Source organism: Tupaia chinensis, unplaced genomic scaffold (genome assembly GCF_000334495.1).
Source record: "Tupaia chinensis unplaced genomic scaffold, TupChi_1.0 Scaffold000140_1, whole genome shotgun sequence".
Taxonomy (NCBI): Eukaryota; Metazoa; Chordata; class Mammalia; order Scandentia; family Tupaiidae; genus Tupaia; species Tupaia belangeri.
Window position 1 is genome coordinate 8,458,850 of NW_006159610.1, and position 15,780 is coordinate 8,474,629.

Consider the following 15,780-nt stretch of genomic DNA (forward strand, 5'->3'; position numbering starts at 1 on the left):
TTAAAAAGTACTTTAGCACAACAATGTGCATATAATTAACACTACTGCTTTGTACACTTAAATGTTAAATTTTGTTATATATTTTTTAACCACAGTAAGAAAAAAAAAAACTTTTACCTTAAAATACTATCTTATATACTTTGACCTTGAGTTAAGTCTAAGTTTTTTTTTTTGAGAACTTGTAGAGCCGTTCATATTCTGGCTTGTTTCTTCATGGCCAATCATGTACCAATCAGTGGTCCATTTTTAGTTCTTTGAATGGGACAATTTCTCACTTTAGAGCTTTGCCAATGGTGTTCTCTGCCTCAAATGCTTTTCTCACCATTTTCCTATGGCTAACTCTTCTTTACCCCTTAGGGCTCAGCTTAAATATTTCTTAGGGGAGGCATTCTTTAAACTCCCTAATGAGATTTGGGCCTCTGGCTATTTGTCTGGATCTCTCTATCCGTCCATCCATTCTCTCATAGAAGTTTGGCTTTTTCTTTTGTAGCATTTAATACAGTCTTACATAATTATATAACATTAATCTTTCCCACAAAATTGAAAGTTCCATTAAGCAGGGACTATTCCTCTTGTAGGCCCCCCAATACCTTGTATACAGTAGCTTTTCAAAATTCTTTCCTGGTCCAGCCTTTTATCCCATACATTTATCTTATAAGACAGTAGGTAAAGAGGCACATGAAGTTTGTGAGCTTGGTGGTGGAGACCATGACGGAATGGCCAGAGATAAAAGAAATTTCAGGCTGAGTAAGAGGGCAAACAAGCAAAGAGTAATGAGGAAACTACCAGACAGTCATTTAATAAGGGTTCTCCTCCACTCCGATATCCCGTCCCTACTCCAAACAAGTCATTAAACAATAATGTATTAATTTCACTAGAGAATTAGGTAAACCTCAGATAATAGATCCAAAAATAAAATAATTTTGCAAAATTAGAATGTGTTCAAGAAACCAGTTACAATTTAACTGGATGAGACTTCAACACGTAGATGACTATGTTTCTCCAAACGGCCTTCATTTAGGAAGAGGCCATTCCTCCAACATGTGAAGAACCATAAATGCACCTTCTTCTCAGTCACTGAGGAAATGTCCTCTCTTGATGGGCTGACACTATTTCTTTTTCGTTGCTCTTTTCCCTTCTCCTTTCCGTGGTTTCCCCTTTCCACGAAGCTTCTTTAAACGCATTTGCTCATCCTTAAAATCTTGATGCTCATCTCTGAATGACGAAAGAAGAAATAATTAACAAGTTATTTTGGCCAGAATGGGAAAAAAAACCCATCTAGCACTGTCCTCCTGGGTGGTTCTAATTACTGATTTCTTTAAATGAAGCTTTCTCTTTTTTTATAAATTTATTTAATTTTATTTATTCACTCATTTATTTTTTTGACCAGAGAGAGACACAGAGGAGGAAAGAGAGGGAAAGTGAGAAAGGAAGCCACCAGGTCTGGGACTCGAACCGTGGTCGGCCATGTGGGAGCATCCAGCACCTTAACCACCACGCCACCTGCGGGTCCCCTGATCCTTTATTTTTATAGGGCACATGCTTAGCGAACAGAAAGTGCAGGAGTTCCCCACCATACAGATGGAGTGTGTTCCAAAAGTTCATCCATAAGTCAGTTTCTCTTTACAGAGACAATGCTACAAACTCCAGTTAAATTCCCAGGCCAGCCCATATAAACCCATGTAATTACCATCTAACACTAGTAGTTACCCCCAATTTCTCTAAAAAAAGCAAAGACTAAACACTGAGGGGAGTAGAAAGTATAAGTGTCAGCAGCTACACAGAGACCCTGCCCACCCAGGAGTTAGCAGCCACTAAAATGGGGAGAGAGGGAGGAAGCTGCCTTAAGGGCAGTAGATAATTCACACTCAAAGGCTGTTGGGGAAAGTCTCAGGCAGAAGGAAGCCAAACCGAAAGACAGATACTGGGGAAGATGGTGGCATAGTGATAAAATATGTTACTCTGCAAGACAATACTACATGGCAAGGTTCCTGGTTCATGTCTGGAGACCTCCCTACGTTGCTGGGCACAAACTTGCCCATGATTGGAAGCTGGCTGGGGGTGGACCACGACATTGGAACCCTGTTGGGGGGTTCTCTCTCTCCCTCATGGAAGAAATAAACATTAATATCTAAACCTTAAGATCAAATATCCAGAGAATGATATAGCATTTAACATGTGAATTCTGAAACCCACCTGAGCCTGGGTTCAAATCATAGTTCCATTGTTTATAAGCTCCGTGACCTCGGATAAGTGATCTCACCTCTCTATCCTTTAATTTTTCATCATCAGTGAAGTATAGGTAATGCTGTAATAAATTAAATGTAAGAGAGGGATGTGCTGGGCCCAATTCTTGACTCTTTAGGTTTTTAAAATAGACAGGTTTTATATAGAGTTCAACGTTTCATATGATGAACATGGAGATTATACAACAGACCTCTGGACTTAGCTATAAATTCCCTTAAATTCTCAACAGAACAGCCAGAGTAAATTTTTTTTTGAAGATTTACTTATTTCCATTTGTTATTATTATTTTTTAATTTGACCAGACAGAGAGAGAGAAAAGGAAAGTGAAAAAGCAAGCAGCCAGGTCCAGGATTCAAACTGTAGTTGGCAATGTGGGAATCCAGTACCCCTATCCAGGGAATCCAGTGCATCACACCACCTGCCAGCCCCAAGTAATTCTTTAAAATACATGTCAAAGGCAGCATTTGAAGTGGCGGTTAAGGTGTTGGAATACCACATGGCAATCCACGGTTGGAGTACCAGACCTGCAGCTTGAAAATCACGCTGGACTCCTATGTGTGCATGCACCAAATCCCGAGAGACTAGAGAAGGGATCGAGCATGGCTATCCCCCTTGGGGGGTGATTTCTAAATGTTCTGCTGTCTCTGTTTGTCTCTGGGTGAATGCACACACCCTATGGCAAAAAAAAAAAAAAAAAAAAATCTTAAAAAACAAAATACATGTCAGATCATGTCACTCCTGTTCACCCTGCAAATATCTCGCCATTTCACCTAGAGCAAGGGTTGCCTCCCGAGATTTGCATGACTCCTGGAACAGACTAGATCCATTTCTGCCTTGAGGCCTTGGCTCTGCTGTGGCCTCTTCCTCACAAGTTCTTCCCCAGGTCCCTGTGGCTCACTCACCACTTTTAAGCCTCTGCTTAAACGGCTTCTCCTCAATGAGGCTGACCCTGATGTGCTTGCTGGTTAATACGGTAACCTGGCTTCTTCCTGCCCACAGCATTCTGGTTCCTGTTCAGCCAACTCTATTGTTTTCCATAGCTCAACTTTGTAACATATCACATCATTTACTTATTTACCATGTTTTTCCTTTTCTTCCTCTCTTCTCCCATCCTCATCAACCCTCAGATAGAAAGAAAATTCTAAAAAATGCAGGGTGCTTTGTCTCTGATGATATAAGTACCCAAGCATCTTGTTTACTGAATCATTATTTTGAGGCCCTGCGCTTCCCTCCCTCTTTTATAGGTCTTTGAATAATGTTTTTGTTACTGGAGACTGTCTAGTTCTGTCTCAACCTAATGCCTTAGGAGGCCTATCATTGGAGGTACCCTTTACCGTGACTAGTGACTGAATACCTACAAATAATTTTGCTATCAATAGATAACTAAGTATTTTTTCCTTGTCCCCAAATAGAATCAAGTCTTTAGTTTTCAAACAAATGGAGAGCAACAGCAAATAGGTAAATAAAATAGCTTAATGTGATTTTGTTATAGGTTATAATCTTCTGCTCAGGGGATCTGCTTTTCAATGTTTTATTTGAGGTAAAAATAAAATTAGCTTTTATTTTATGAGCTTAGACTAATGGCAAGGGAGATAGTCCCAAAGCAACTTGACACATTCAAAGTATATCATGGATTATAATCTCTGTTACATTAGTGAATAAAATCCATTCCACTTTGTTCACTGCTGTTCCCTTACTACTCATCTTAAGTGCCTGTAGGTACTTAATAATTATCTGTTGGAGGGACCAGCAGGTGGTGTGGTGGGTAAAGTGCTAGACACGTAGACATGGCCAACTGCAGGGTTGTAGTCCCAGACCCTGGTACCTTGAAAAACATGCCACGCACACATGCATGTGTGCCCAAAATGCCAAGAGGAGAATGGAGGAGAAGCAAATGCAGCATGGCCACCCCTCTGGGGGGATGAATTCTTACTTTCCCTCTCTCTACAGCAAGTACACGCACCCTATGGCAAAAATCTTAAAACAAAAATCAAAAACCAAACCAAACCAAACTCTGTTGAATAAACTAATGTACCAACCCTTAGTTACCTGGGATGTCTACCGTGGTATTAACTTTATTGCATTTGAAATGAATGATCTCAAATAATTTTTACATTGTTGACCAACGATAAAGCCAATGAAAACATATTCAATTTTAAATAGTGGTTGGCATTTTAAATTCATACCATTAGGCACTTTGATTTTTTTGTAATGAGCATGTATTAATGTGTAGTTCAAAAAAATTTAAAGAAAATGACCATATATTTGATCTTTCTTCTTTCCAGAGAGCTATATAGTCCTAAGCACCCACTTCCTGGACACACGCAAACATACAAATACATAGTGTTAAGAGCCTGCGGGACCAGCAGATGGTGTAACGGTTATGTTGCTGGACTCCCACGTAGTCGACTGCGGTTCAAGTCCGGTGCATGTTTGTACGTGCCCAAGATCCCGAAGAGAATGGAGGAGAAGGGAATGCAGAATGGCCATCCCTCCTGTGATTTCTCACTTTCTATCTCTCTGTCTTTCCAGTGAGTGCACGTGCCCTTTTCAAGTGGGGGCCCGTGCCCTAGGGAAAAAATCAAAAAAAAAAAAAAAAAAAAAAAAAAAAGCCGATGCAATTTATGATATTAACCTGAAAGGTGAACTATAGTTTCTTTAGGCCAAATGAATATACTGGAGTACAAAATAAAAATTCCAGAAGAGAGTGCAAGGAAATAAGAACAAAATGGCCACCAGAAGGGAAAGAAGACTCTGTATAGCAGCTGAGCAGGAGACCGGGGTGGGCAGGGCTGTTCATCGAAGAACAAGAGCCTGCTGCCCTGGCAACTCTGGGTTCCTGGGTTTTCTTCCACTGCATTTGGACCAGTTTTTCTCTGAATCCTTTTTAGAATGCTCTTAGATTAATGAATAGTTAAACCTCTCTCTATAGCTCAACTGTTCAACCTTAGTTACATTTTAGACATAAGTAAAATAAGTCTAACAACAAGTGTGTCTATGGGATCCCCCTTCCCCCAGGTTTTCTCATTATGGCTATTTTGAAAGAAGCCTTTCTCCTGCAAACTATCTTTTTAACTACTTGGACTCTATTACAAGAAAAACAAAACTATACATATAGGCTAATTTTTTCCTTTTCTGCTCTACTAAAAAATAAATCTTTCACAGGTCCTCCTTTTTTGTTGTTTCGTCATCACCTGTAGAGTCCGAGAAAACGAAGTGTCCCCATGAGTGCAAAATAGGTATTGTGATTTGGATACCAATCGTAAGTCTCCTTCCTTTTGGCCAAAGGTTGTTCGCTGAACAGTTTCACCACTTTCATGGATTTGGAATCAGTAGGCCTGGCAACTTCCCCAAATAGCCGGGCACTCAGACGACTCATGCGCAAGGCATATTCCGAAAGTGAAGACATTTCTTGAGCAGCAAAGTGCGAGAGTCCTTCTAGAAAATTAGAAGACAAATAGGTTAGTATAAAAAAAAATCCAAGATTATTTAATGAAAACTTTAGAAAATGAAAACACAGCAAGCCATACATGAATCAGTGTACAACTGTTGGCAGGGCATGCCTTGAAGTCAAGAAATACACAGTCCAAATGGCTATTTCTTTTCCAGGTTTGACATTTGCAATTTATACATTTAGTGCTCATGTGCTATTATTTCTTTAGTATACTGCCCTTTTAACAATGGACTATTTTGTCTCTCTACAGGTTATTTACCAAGAGTCAGTTTACCTGTTTGCAGACTGGAGGAAGACAGGCAAACAAGTTATCCTACCATGAGATTATTATTATAATACCTTCAGAAAACATCCACCTAAGCAATCTGCAAAATATGCTGACTGCTTGCCATCTTAAAGTGTAATCATGGCAGAGAAATAATTATGTCGTTGTCTTTATTATCAGTCCTTTGAACACTGTTCTCCTCTAGGGCTCCAGATGGCTCTGAAAACTGCTAATGAGTATGAGGTCATTTGGCCTCTTGGTTACTGAATTTTGCCTGGAGACTGAAGCCATTTGGGAAAAACAAACAGATAGTAGTCCTATAAAAATAAACTCAACAGCTCACAAGATTCATTTTATTACTGAGTAGAAGGCACTTATGAATTGTGATGTTACTTTGTCTTATCTTCCATCTCAAATGTTCTGCCTTAATGCAAACTAGCTAAGTTCTTATTAGCTGAAAACTAACTTTTTCTTTTCTTTTTTTTTTGAGTGGTTTTTGCTACAGGGCGTGTGCACTCCCCAGACATACAGAGAGACAAAAAGTGAGAAATCACCCCCCGGGGGGATGGCCACACCACATTCCCTTCTCCTCCATTCTCCTCTTAGGATCTTGGACACGCAAGCCCACGCCCCTGGTATGAGTTTTAAGCCACCAGGTCCGGGACTTGAACCGCGGTCGACTACATGGGAGTCCAGCGACATAGCCATTACGCTAACTGCTGGTCCCAAAACTAACTTTTTCTTGAAAGGCACAGAATGTTATGGCAGAGAGGGTATACTTAGGGTAGAACATTTGACTGCACCAGTATATGATGTTGAAATAGGTATAAGAATGATATCCATGGTTTGCAAAAATTATAGCTAATAGAAATTAAAAAAAACACACACACACACACAACTATATGAGTCTACACAACGATCAAGAATGCTACAGGTGGAATAATCATCTCATCCCATGCTAGATCTGATATAGGAATTACTGCTGGCAGAATATGCCAATTTATGTGAAATGTAGATGAGACTGTGCAGACTAACAGACTATATGGGGGATAGTTCAACTGGGATAAAAAGGAACTGATCTACAAACAAAAAAAGGCATAAACCTGTCCCTTTTTGAATTTTTAAAAATGATAATTTCTGGTTTACATATAATTATTATACATCTTTGTAGGGTATGGCATGGTTTTTCAAGCATGCATATGGTGTGAAATAATCAAATCAAGGATATATACATATTCATCTTATTCAGCACAAAATATTACATTATTTTATGCACATCTGATAATAGTTCTACTATCTGTTGTTGCCTGTTTTTTTTTTTTTAAATATATATATTGAATTGTCAATGACACTTTTTACTCGATTGTGGTATACATTCCATAACCTATTCCACCCTTTTATATACTTGTGACTGTTAGTAATTTCCTCCCCACCCTCACTGTGTACCTTCATTGCACAGAAGTAGACAGTAAAGCATAAACCTATCTTGAAAAACCAGTGGGAGAGATATACCAAAACCTGCTCATGAACAGGAAATGGTGTGAAGTAAGTTTCAAAACAGCTTTTGTAAGAAAGCAAACAAATTCTATTTTAATGTCCATTTCAAAAATCTATTAAAAGTACAGAAGTTGACCTCAAAGCAACTGCAGAACATCAAGCTCAATCTACCATTTTGAAGGCCAACCAGGTACTTTTGGGCCAATAGTGCCACCTGAAGGCCAGCACTGGGAGAACAGTTGGACCCAGGGGCTCCCAAGTTCTACAATTAGACTCAAGGTCTACTGCCGAATCCCTACCTGGGGATCAACTATAAGCCTTGATCTTACTCTTTTTCCATCCACTTCTCTCCTGGCTCTTGTTCCATAAGGTGGATGCAAAGGGTAGAGGCTGGTATTACAACTATTTATTAAATTTTTATCAAAGAGAAAAAAAGTCATAAGCAATTTAATGCATAAACAAAAAATAGTAAAACATCAGTGCCATAAACCCCTAAAGGCCTTATAAATGTCTAGATGTCACCTTCAGAAACTCCCCAAATTTTTTATATGCTTTATCTTTTTTTTTTTTTTTTAAGAATTATTCAGTTTTACTTATTTATTCATTTATTTTAATTTGACCAGAGACAGAGAGAGAGAGAAGAGGGAAGGAGGGAAAGCAATCCACCAGATCTGGGACTCAAACCATGGTTGGCCATGTGGGAGTGTCCAGCACCCTAACCACAATGCCACCTGCTGGTCCCGCATGGTTTATCTTTTTTCATGCTTCTACTTTGAATCTCTTCCCAAACATCAGATTTTAAAAATCAATAGGCCCAACCTCTGTGGCAATCAGTGGTGTGCTGGACTGTGAAGCTGCAAGCCACATGTCAACCACAGTTTTGAGTCCTTGGCTGGTGGGCCTGAAAACACTCAAGGCATGTGCACATGTGCCCAGGGTCCTGGAAGGCTGGCGGACTGGAGAGAGGATAGAGGTGTGAGAAAGGTGCTTCTCTCTCCCCAGGACCCATGCATGCACATGTGTTCTATCATAAGTGGAAAAACAGTAACAAACTTTTTTTTAAGTGATTTTTGCTATAGGATGTGTGTGCTCACTGGAGAGACAGAAAGCAAGACACCTCCCACTCCCACCCCACTGGGAGGATGGCTATCCACAATCTCTTCTCCTCCATTCTTCTTTAGGGATCTAGGGCATGCACATACATGCACCTGGCATGAGTTTTAAGTCACTGGGTCTGGGACTTGAACCGTGGCCGACTATGTGGGAGTCCACTGACATAACTATTACACCATCTGCTGGTCCCACAAACTATTTCTTCATCAACTGTTTTGTTTTGCTTAATTACCAATATGGTATCAGAAATAGAATTCTATAGGATGGTCTTATGCTTCAGAAAATATGTTCTGAATTACAAACCACTTTATTTTTTAAAAAAGATACATGAAATTGCAAGGTCTAGATTTGAGAGCTGGTTTTCATTTATTACCTGTGTCATCTTAAAACAGTTACCTATCCTCTCTAAATCTGAGTTTCCTTCTCTGAAAACAAAGTTTGCAGAACTATTTTGAAAAACATGAGTAAGATAGTGGCACCTAGTAAATAGTAACTTCAAAAGAGAAAAAAATCTCAACTCGCTTGTAAGTTTAGAGTTCACATGTTCTACACTGACATATTTGTTTATTCCTTCACTCATTTAATCATGCAAAAAAATTCCATATGGTTAGAACTGTTCCTCCTAAGGCTAACTTCCTAACTTACAAAGACTGACAGAAAGATACCTTGGTAACATGACAGGCAGCAAGGAGGAAGGGACTCACTAGGACAGTGGTCACTGCAGCCATCACAGGGTGCTAAGTTATTCCCAGGCCCATCCTGGAATGTAGCACATTACTGGGGTACTTAACTCGTAAGTAATGAAGTCACGTTAGGATCTACTGGAGCATGATGATGCCACAAAATGCAAGTTCTAAAAATGTTATAATGGAGAAAAGGAATAAGCCCTTTCAAGCCTGAATCCCTTACTACCGGAGGAAGAGAGAACCACTTGCTAAACAGGGAAACTGGAAATAGTGTAATTATGAACATTGCTTTGTTGTCTCCTTCCAAGGTGCAGACACATGTCTCAGATGGAGAATGATAAAGGGGCTTGATACACTTTATCTTTTCTTATTATTTTAAAGATAGGCTAAGAGGTTTTGCTGTCCATAAGCATCTTTCAATTTTATTAAAAAAAGAAAAATGCGGGACCAGCAGTTAGTGTAATGGCTATGTCGCTGGACTCCCACGTAGTCGACCGCGGTTCGAGTCCCGGACCTAGTGGCTTAAAACTCACACTGGGCACGTGTGCATTCGTGCCCAAGATCCCAAGAGGAGAATAGAGGAGAAGGGACTGCGGCGTGGCCATCCCCCCTGGGGGGTGATTTCTTGCTGTCTCTTTGTCTCTGTCTGTCTGCTGAGTGCATGGGACCTATAGCAAAAACCTCTCCAAAAAAGGCAAAAAAAAAAAAAAAAAAAAAAAAAAAAAAAAAAAAAAAAAAAAAAAAGAAAAATGCTGGGACCAGCAGGTGGCGTGGTGGTTTAGGGCGCTGGACTCCCACATGGTCAACCACGGTTCGAGTCCCGGACCTGGAGACTTGCTTTCTCACTTTCTCTTTCTCTCTCTTCCTCTTTCACTTTCACTCTGTGTCTTGTCAAATTAAAATAAATAAGTAAGTAAAAATAAATAAGTTAAGTAATTCTTTAAAAAATATTTATTAAAAAAAAAAGAAAAAAAAATGCTAACCCTGCTAATGATATTAAAATAATTTATACATCTCAATTAGATTTTGATTCACATGAAACCACTCCTTGGGGTACAAAGCAATCACAAAAGTTACCTTTCTTTACATGTGAACTAAAGAAGTATTGGGACCAGCAGTTGGCATAATGGCTATGTCGCTGGACTCCCATACAGTTGGCTGTGGTGCGAGTCCCGGACTCGGTGACTTAAACTCATGCCAGGTACATGTGCGTGCGTGCGTGCCCAAGATCCCGTGAGGAGAACAGAGGAGACGGGATTGTGGAATGGCCACCCCCCTGGGGGAGGTGATTTCTCACTTTCTGTCTCTCCGTCTTTCTGGCAAGCATATGCGCCCTAGAGCAAAAACCTTTCCAAAAAAAAGTATTAAGAAGACAAATTGGGACCAGCAGTTAGTGTAATGGCTATGTCGCTGGACTCCCATGTAGTCGACCACAGTTTGCATCCCAGACCCGGTGGCTTAAAACTCATGCCGGCGCGTGTGCGTGTGTGCCCAAGATCCCAAGAGGAGAATGGAGGAGAAGGGGATTGTGCTGCGGCCATTCCCCTTGAGGGGTGATTTCTTGCTTTCTGTCTCTGTCTGTCTGGTGAGCGCACGCGCCCAATAGCAAAAAAAAAACAAAAACAAAACAAAAAAAACAAAAAAACTCTCCAAAAAAAAAAAAAAAAGGCGACAAATTAACTGGAACTGATAATGCTAAACAGACCCCAACATGGTGGAAGTCATAGGGCCCTCCTGTGGGTGGGCAGGGCTAGGGGGTGCACAGGAAGCAGGCCTTCAATTCTGAACCAGGCTGAATAGGCTGATAGGTGAAGTGGCATGCTTGTAATCCTAACTGGGAAGCCGCATAAGAAATGATATGAGGAGAGTATATCAAGAGTACCTATCTATTCCACCCACTCCTCTCTCTCTCTCAAATAAAAAAATAATAATGCTAAGCAAAAACAAATCTATCTTTGGGGGATTAGGCCCTTGGACTTTCCTGGTATATAAAATGGCAAAATATTTGCATATAACCCATGCACATCCTCCAGTGTACTTTAAATACTCTTGAGGTTACAGTACCTAATACAACATAAATGCCAAGTGAATAGTTATTACGCAGTATTGCTTGATAAATTTGTATTCTTTTAAATTTTTATTTTGTACAGATATTTTCAATGTGTGGTTGATTGAATCTCTGGATATGAAACCTGGAAATGTGGAGGGCTGACTATACTCAAATGTGTGGAGCAAAACAAATTAAGCCCACACAAGGAGATAATTCCTATTTACTTTGGCATAAAAAAGTAAGATTCTTTGATCTAATAGGCCAGCTTTACTTCAATAGCTGGCTCTGGATTAGGTTTGCCTTTTCTCTTTGAAAAGTTAAGTGCAGGGGTTTTTAACTGGGGTATGCCTCTGTGTTTTAAGTGCCATGGGACTGTAAAACTGTGTATTGAGGGACCAACAGATGGCCTAATGGCTATGTCACTGGACTCCCATGTAGTTGACTGCAGTTCAAGTCCCGGATCCAGGGGCTTAACTCACGCTGGGTGCGTGAGCGCGTGTGCCCAAAATCCCGAGAGGAGAATGGAGGAGAGGGATTACAACAAGGACATTTCCCTGGAGAGTGATTTCTCACTTTCTGTCTCTCTCTGGCAAGCGCATGAGCCCTATAGCAAAAACCTCTCCAAAAAAAAAAAAAAGTGTATTGAAATGTGCTTGTATGTGTCTGTGTGAACGTTGCCACGGAGAGGGCTTTTTCCAGTTTCGCAGATACCACTCCACTCCTTGTCTGAGATTACCATCTTGGGAGTAGAAAAGCTGGTGGGACTCTTGACTCTGCCTTTAACAGCCATGCCATTTTTGTCGTAGTTAAGTAGGAGACAGGGACCCTAAAAATATAGTTAGGGTAAAGGTCCAAAACGGAATCACAAATTGGCCAAGTTTTAAGATGGAGACAAAGCAGCTCAGCTGCTTGCTGGGCGAGACCTCTTGCAAGCGGTGGCTCAGTAACAGTGGGCAGCATGACCGAGACTAACTCAGCAGGAGGAACTTACTTTTTGCCCCAGTCCTCCCATCTCAATGAAGGAAGTCATTCTACCTCAGAGCTGTGAAGTTGACATCGAAAACTCATGGCACAATGCCTGCCCAAGTAACCATCAGGACCTAAAGAATTCACACTGCACACGTGTTATCACAGAACGACAATTTAAACGGAATGCTTTGTTATTTTTAAAGACTGGAACCCATTAGAGTTGTAGACGCCTGAATGGCAGTGAATATAGAATAACTTTATCCAGTTGAGCAAGAACCACCTTCAACCTTCTCTGCCCGAGTCCTTCACTCCTGCCTGATGGGAGCAACAGCGCCACGTTTGATCGGTAGGGCATCAGGCGGATATTCGTCTTAAACATCACACTGTTTCCTTAAGCTGGTAACAAGTCCCCCCATGCCCCATCCAACCCCCTAGTTAAGGTGCTGAAGGCCGTCAGGTGAGAGAAACCGAACCTCGTACTGCTAACTAATTTGGAAGAGAGGCACGGAGCGGGAATTACCGCCGCAGATGTCCTGGTTTGGTAAATTCCCCGACCCACACAGGAACAGCCCCGTACTGTGATACACGTGAGTCCCCGGCCGGCCACTGCTGGAAAGCACTCGTCCTCCTCTCGGCGACTCCGCGAGGTTGGAGACCCCCGCAGGGCCTCTACAGCTGCTGGCCGTACCTCACAGCAGACCCTCCCGCCAACGTCCTGCACCTCCTTACCTGGCCCCGACCTTCCTCCTCTACGCGCCGCTCCCGGAAGGCCCGCCCTCTGGCGGGCTACAAGCTGGGGCCCGAGGCAACTAGGGGAAGCAGTAGAGAAACGGAAGCTCGAGGGCTAGAGCGGAGTCCTACTGATCGACCCGGAAGGACTGCCTCCCTCTCCTAGCGGCTTCGGAGGTCATATCTGGCGCCTGCGCAGTGCGAATAGCATCTCCGCCTGTGCGGAGTCCCTGGAAAGGGGGTGTGTTGGGAGAGCGAGGGGGTCCCAGGAGACCCTGCAGGATTCGCTAGCCTTATTTTGTTGAGTACGACTACCCAGCCTCCTCCAGAGCTCTGAAGTAATGGCGATACGTGTGCTGAGCCGTAGGAGGATGAAGTATATTTTCTTTTTCCTTCCATATTATGTTTCCCTTTTCTTCCCACCCCGCCTAGGCCTTTACTGTTGTTGGGCGTTGCTTGACTCCAGGGGCCGAAGAGTCTTTTTGACGCACAGAGGATGCCCTCCCTCCCTTCCTCCTGTCTACTCCTCCTTTAACAGGATCGCCTGCAGGAGGCTTTTCTTGCTAACCCTTGCCTGGCTTACGGGGTCCATTTGGAGCTCTTGTTTGTGTTTCTTCAGCTGGTCCGAGAGCTTAGGGATTAAGCAAGGGTGCGGCATTTTATTGTATTTATCTCCTCATTAGTTGCCTAGAACTCCCTTGAGAGAGGTTAGGAACACTAGTTCACACTCTCTAGTGCTTCCCTTGAGAGAGGTTAGGAACACTAGTTCACTCTCTAGTGAGTGAAGCATGCGACATCCCATGGGCATTATATGCAGGAATACTTACTGAATGCTTGGTAGTTCGGTTGCGAAAACTTAGTTTTTAGTTTCTGAGCGTTATTCAAAATCTTATAGGGGCCGGCAGGTGGCGTGGTGGTGAAGGCGCTGGGCACGCCCACATGGCCGACCACAGGTCCCAGACCCGGTGGCTTGTTATCTCACTTTCCCTCTATATGTGTGTCTCTCTCTGGTCAGGTTAAAATAAGTAAATGAATGAACAAAATTTTAAAAACAATTTTTTTGGAGTTTTTTGTTTGCTATAAGGCACGTGTGCTCGCCAGAAAGAAAGAGACGGAGAGACAGAAAGCGAGAAATCACCCCCAGGGGGGAGGGCCAGGCCGCAATCCCTTCTCCTCCATTCTCAGGATCTCAGGCACACGTGCAAACGTGCTGGCACCAGCGTGAGTTTAAGCCAGCGGGTCTGGGACTCGAATGGCAGTTGACCACGTGGGAGCCCAGCGACATAGCCATTATGCCAACTGCTGGTCCCAAAATTAAATAATTCTTGTAAAAAATTGTTTATAAATATACGCTGGAATTAAGGCAAGTCAGCAGTGAGCTGTGTGCGTGTTGACACCCTTTTCCCATAGAATTTGCCTTTAACTGTGTTTTGATGTCTTAGCAATCCATGCTATAGAATTTGCTTTTATCAAGTTAATTCTGGACATGTTATTAACCTATGATATAGTAAGCAGCTTTATAAACTTGGGTATAGTGACTACAGTTAAATTTACACAGTAGGTGAAGAGTATCCTGTGCATTGTTGCAGTCCAGAAATATTTCTTGGCTAGTAGAATTCTTGGTAGAAATTTAACTTTGTTTTTTCTTTTTAATGTTTGCTATAGAGCATGTGCCTCACAGGAGGGAGGGAGAAAGAGAGAGAGAAAATGAGGAAGCACTCCCCAGGGGTGATGGCCACCCTTCAATCCCTTCTCTCTTCTCTTCTTGGGATTTTGAGAATGCATGCACACACGTGTGACATGTTTTTCAGGTGGTTGGGTCTGGGATTCAAACTATGAAGTCTGCTATGCATAAGGTCCCGCTACCTTAACCACCACGCTACCAGCTGGTCTGCACCTTGTCTTTTTGTTTTTCTGTCTAGTTGGTTTGTTTTTTATCTAATGGTAACCTACTAATGTTACTGAACTCAAATCAAGTCTGCTCGCCCAAGCACTATATAAACCAAGCCATAGGCACATGGTGTGATGAAGGAAAGTACAACTTTATTGCAAATTGCCAAGCAAGGAGAGTGGGCAGCTCATGCTGAAAACACCCGGTCTCCCCCAGATGGTCCCCACATGTGTTTTTTTTTTGGAGAGGTTTTTGCTATAGGGCGCGTGCGCTCGCCAGACAGACAGAGAGAGACAGAGAGATAGAAAGCGAGAAATCACTCCCCAGGGGGGTTGGTCATGCCGCAATCCCTTCTCCTCCATTCTCCTCTCGGGATCTTGGGCACGCACGCACACGCACCTGGCGTGAGTTCTAAGCCACCGGGTCCAGGACGTGAACCACGGTCGACCACGTGGGAGTCCAGCGACATAGCCATTATGCTAACTGCTGGTTCCCCCCACATGCGTTTTTAAGGGCAAAATTAGGGGCAGAGGCCCCAGGTGCATGATCAGTTCAGTGATTGGTTCAAGAGGGAGTGATCATCTCGTAGGCATTCTTGATTGAGGAGGCCTTAGATAATCAAATTCCTCTTCAGGTGTCTGGAACCTTTCAGCCTGGAGTATCTGAGCTCACAACCAGCAGTTTCCAGTCTACAAAACATCTTACCTTTTTTTTTGGGGAGGGGGGAGAGGTTTTTGCTATAGGGCACGTGCGCTCGCCAGACAGATAGAGAGACATAGAGACAGAAAGCGAGAAATCACCCCCCAGGGGGGATGGTTACGCCGCAATTCCTTCTCCTCCATTCTCCTCTCGGGATCTTGGGCACGCACGCACACGTGC

General features: G+C 42.4%; 2 protein-coding genes and 1 long non-coding RNA gene across 11 annotated transcripts in view; 2 read left to right on the forward strand and 1 right to left on the reverse strand.

Moving 5' to 3' along the window:
* Positions 1–6,430, forward strand: part of LOC102488903 (uncharacterized) — a 111,636-nt gene extending 105,206 nt beyond the window's left edge. For 2 of the 6 annotated variants that reach the window (XR_003548828.1, XR_003548830.1), the window contains one exon: positions 5,952–6,427. This is a non-coding gene — a long non-coding RNA (uncharacterized LOC102488903). Of the gene's footprint in view, positions 1–5,412; positions 5,478–5,951 lie in introns of those variants that run through there. The other 4 variants (XR_003548832.1, XR_003548827.1, XR_003548829.1 and 1 more) reach the window with 4 other exon arrangements.
* MRPS33 (mitochondrial ribosomal protein S33) lies at positions 477–13,110 on the reverse strand. Of its 4 annotated transcripts, XR_334043.3 has the most exons (4): positions 13,011–13,086; positions 5,505–5,685; positions 2,197–2,308; positions 1,122–1,215 (listed from the first exon to the last, which is right to left on the reverse strand). XR_334043.3 is itself a non-coding variant. In XM_006145053.3 (3 exons), the coding sequence occupies exons 2-3, from the start codon at positions 5,654–5,656 to the stop codon at positions 1,110–1,112; spliced, it is 321 nt and encodes a 106-aa protein (XP_006145115.1). In that variant the 5' UTR covers positions 5,657–5,685; positions 13,011–13,110; the 3' UTR covers positions 477–1,109. The 4 variants fall into 4 exon arrangements, 3 of the variants coding, with proteins under 3 accessions (XP_006145115.1, XP_006145113.1, XP_006145114.1); XM_006145053.3 differs by lacking the exon at positions 2,197–2,308 and having other exon boundaries at positions 477–1,215; positions 5,442–5,685; positions 13,011–13,110; XM_006145051.3 differs by lacking the exon at positions 2,197–2,308 and having other exon boundaries at positions 477–1,215.
* A 118-nt stretch (positions 13,111–13,228) lies between these two features.
* Positions 13,229–15,780, forward strand: part of TMEM178B (transmembrane protein 178B) — a 486,798-nt gene continuing 484,246 nt past the window's right edge. Inside the window, exon 1 of the mRNA XM_006145055.2 lies at positions 13,229–13,386. The gene's annotated coding sequence lies outside the window, so the exon portion shown is untranslated. The remainder of the gene's footprint in view (positions 13,387–15,780) is intronic.

What these genes read in the sequence shown, in the direction of transcription:
- MRPS33 (XM_006145053.3), bottom strand. Translation starts at nt 5,656, where the DNA reads ATGTCTTCACTTTCGGAATATGCCTTGCGCATGAGTCGTCTGAGTGCC. An exon ending in CGTTTTCTCGGACTCTACAG is followed by an intron (nt 1,216 to 5,441) that starts GTGATGACGAAA and finishes TTCGTCATTCAG; the next exon opens with AGATGAGCATCAAGATTTTA.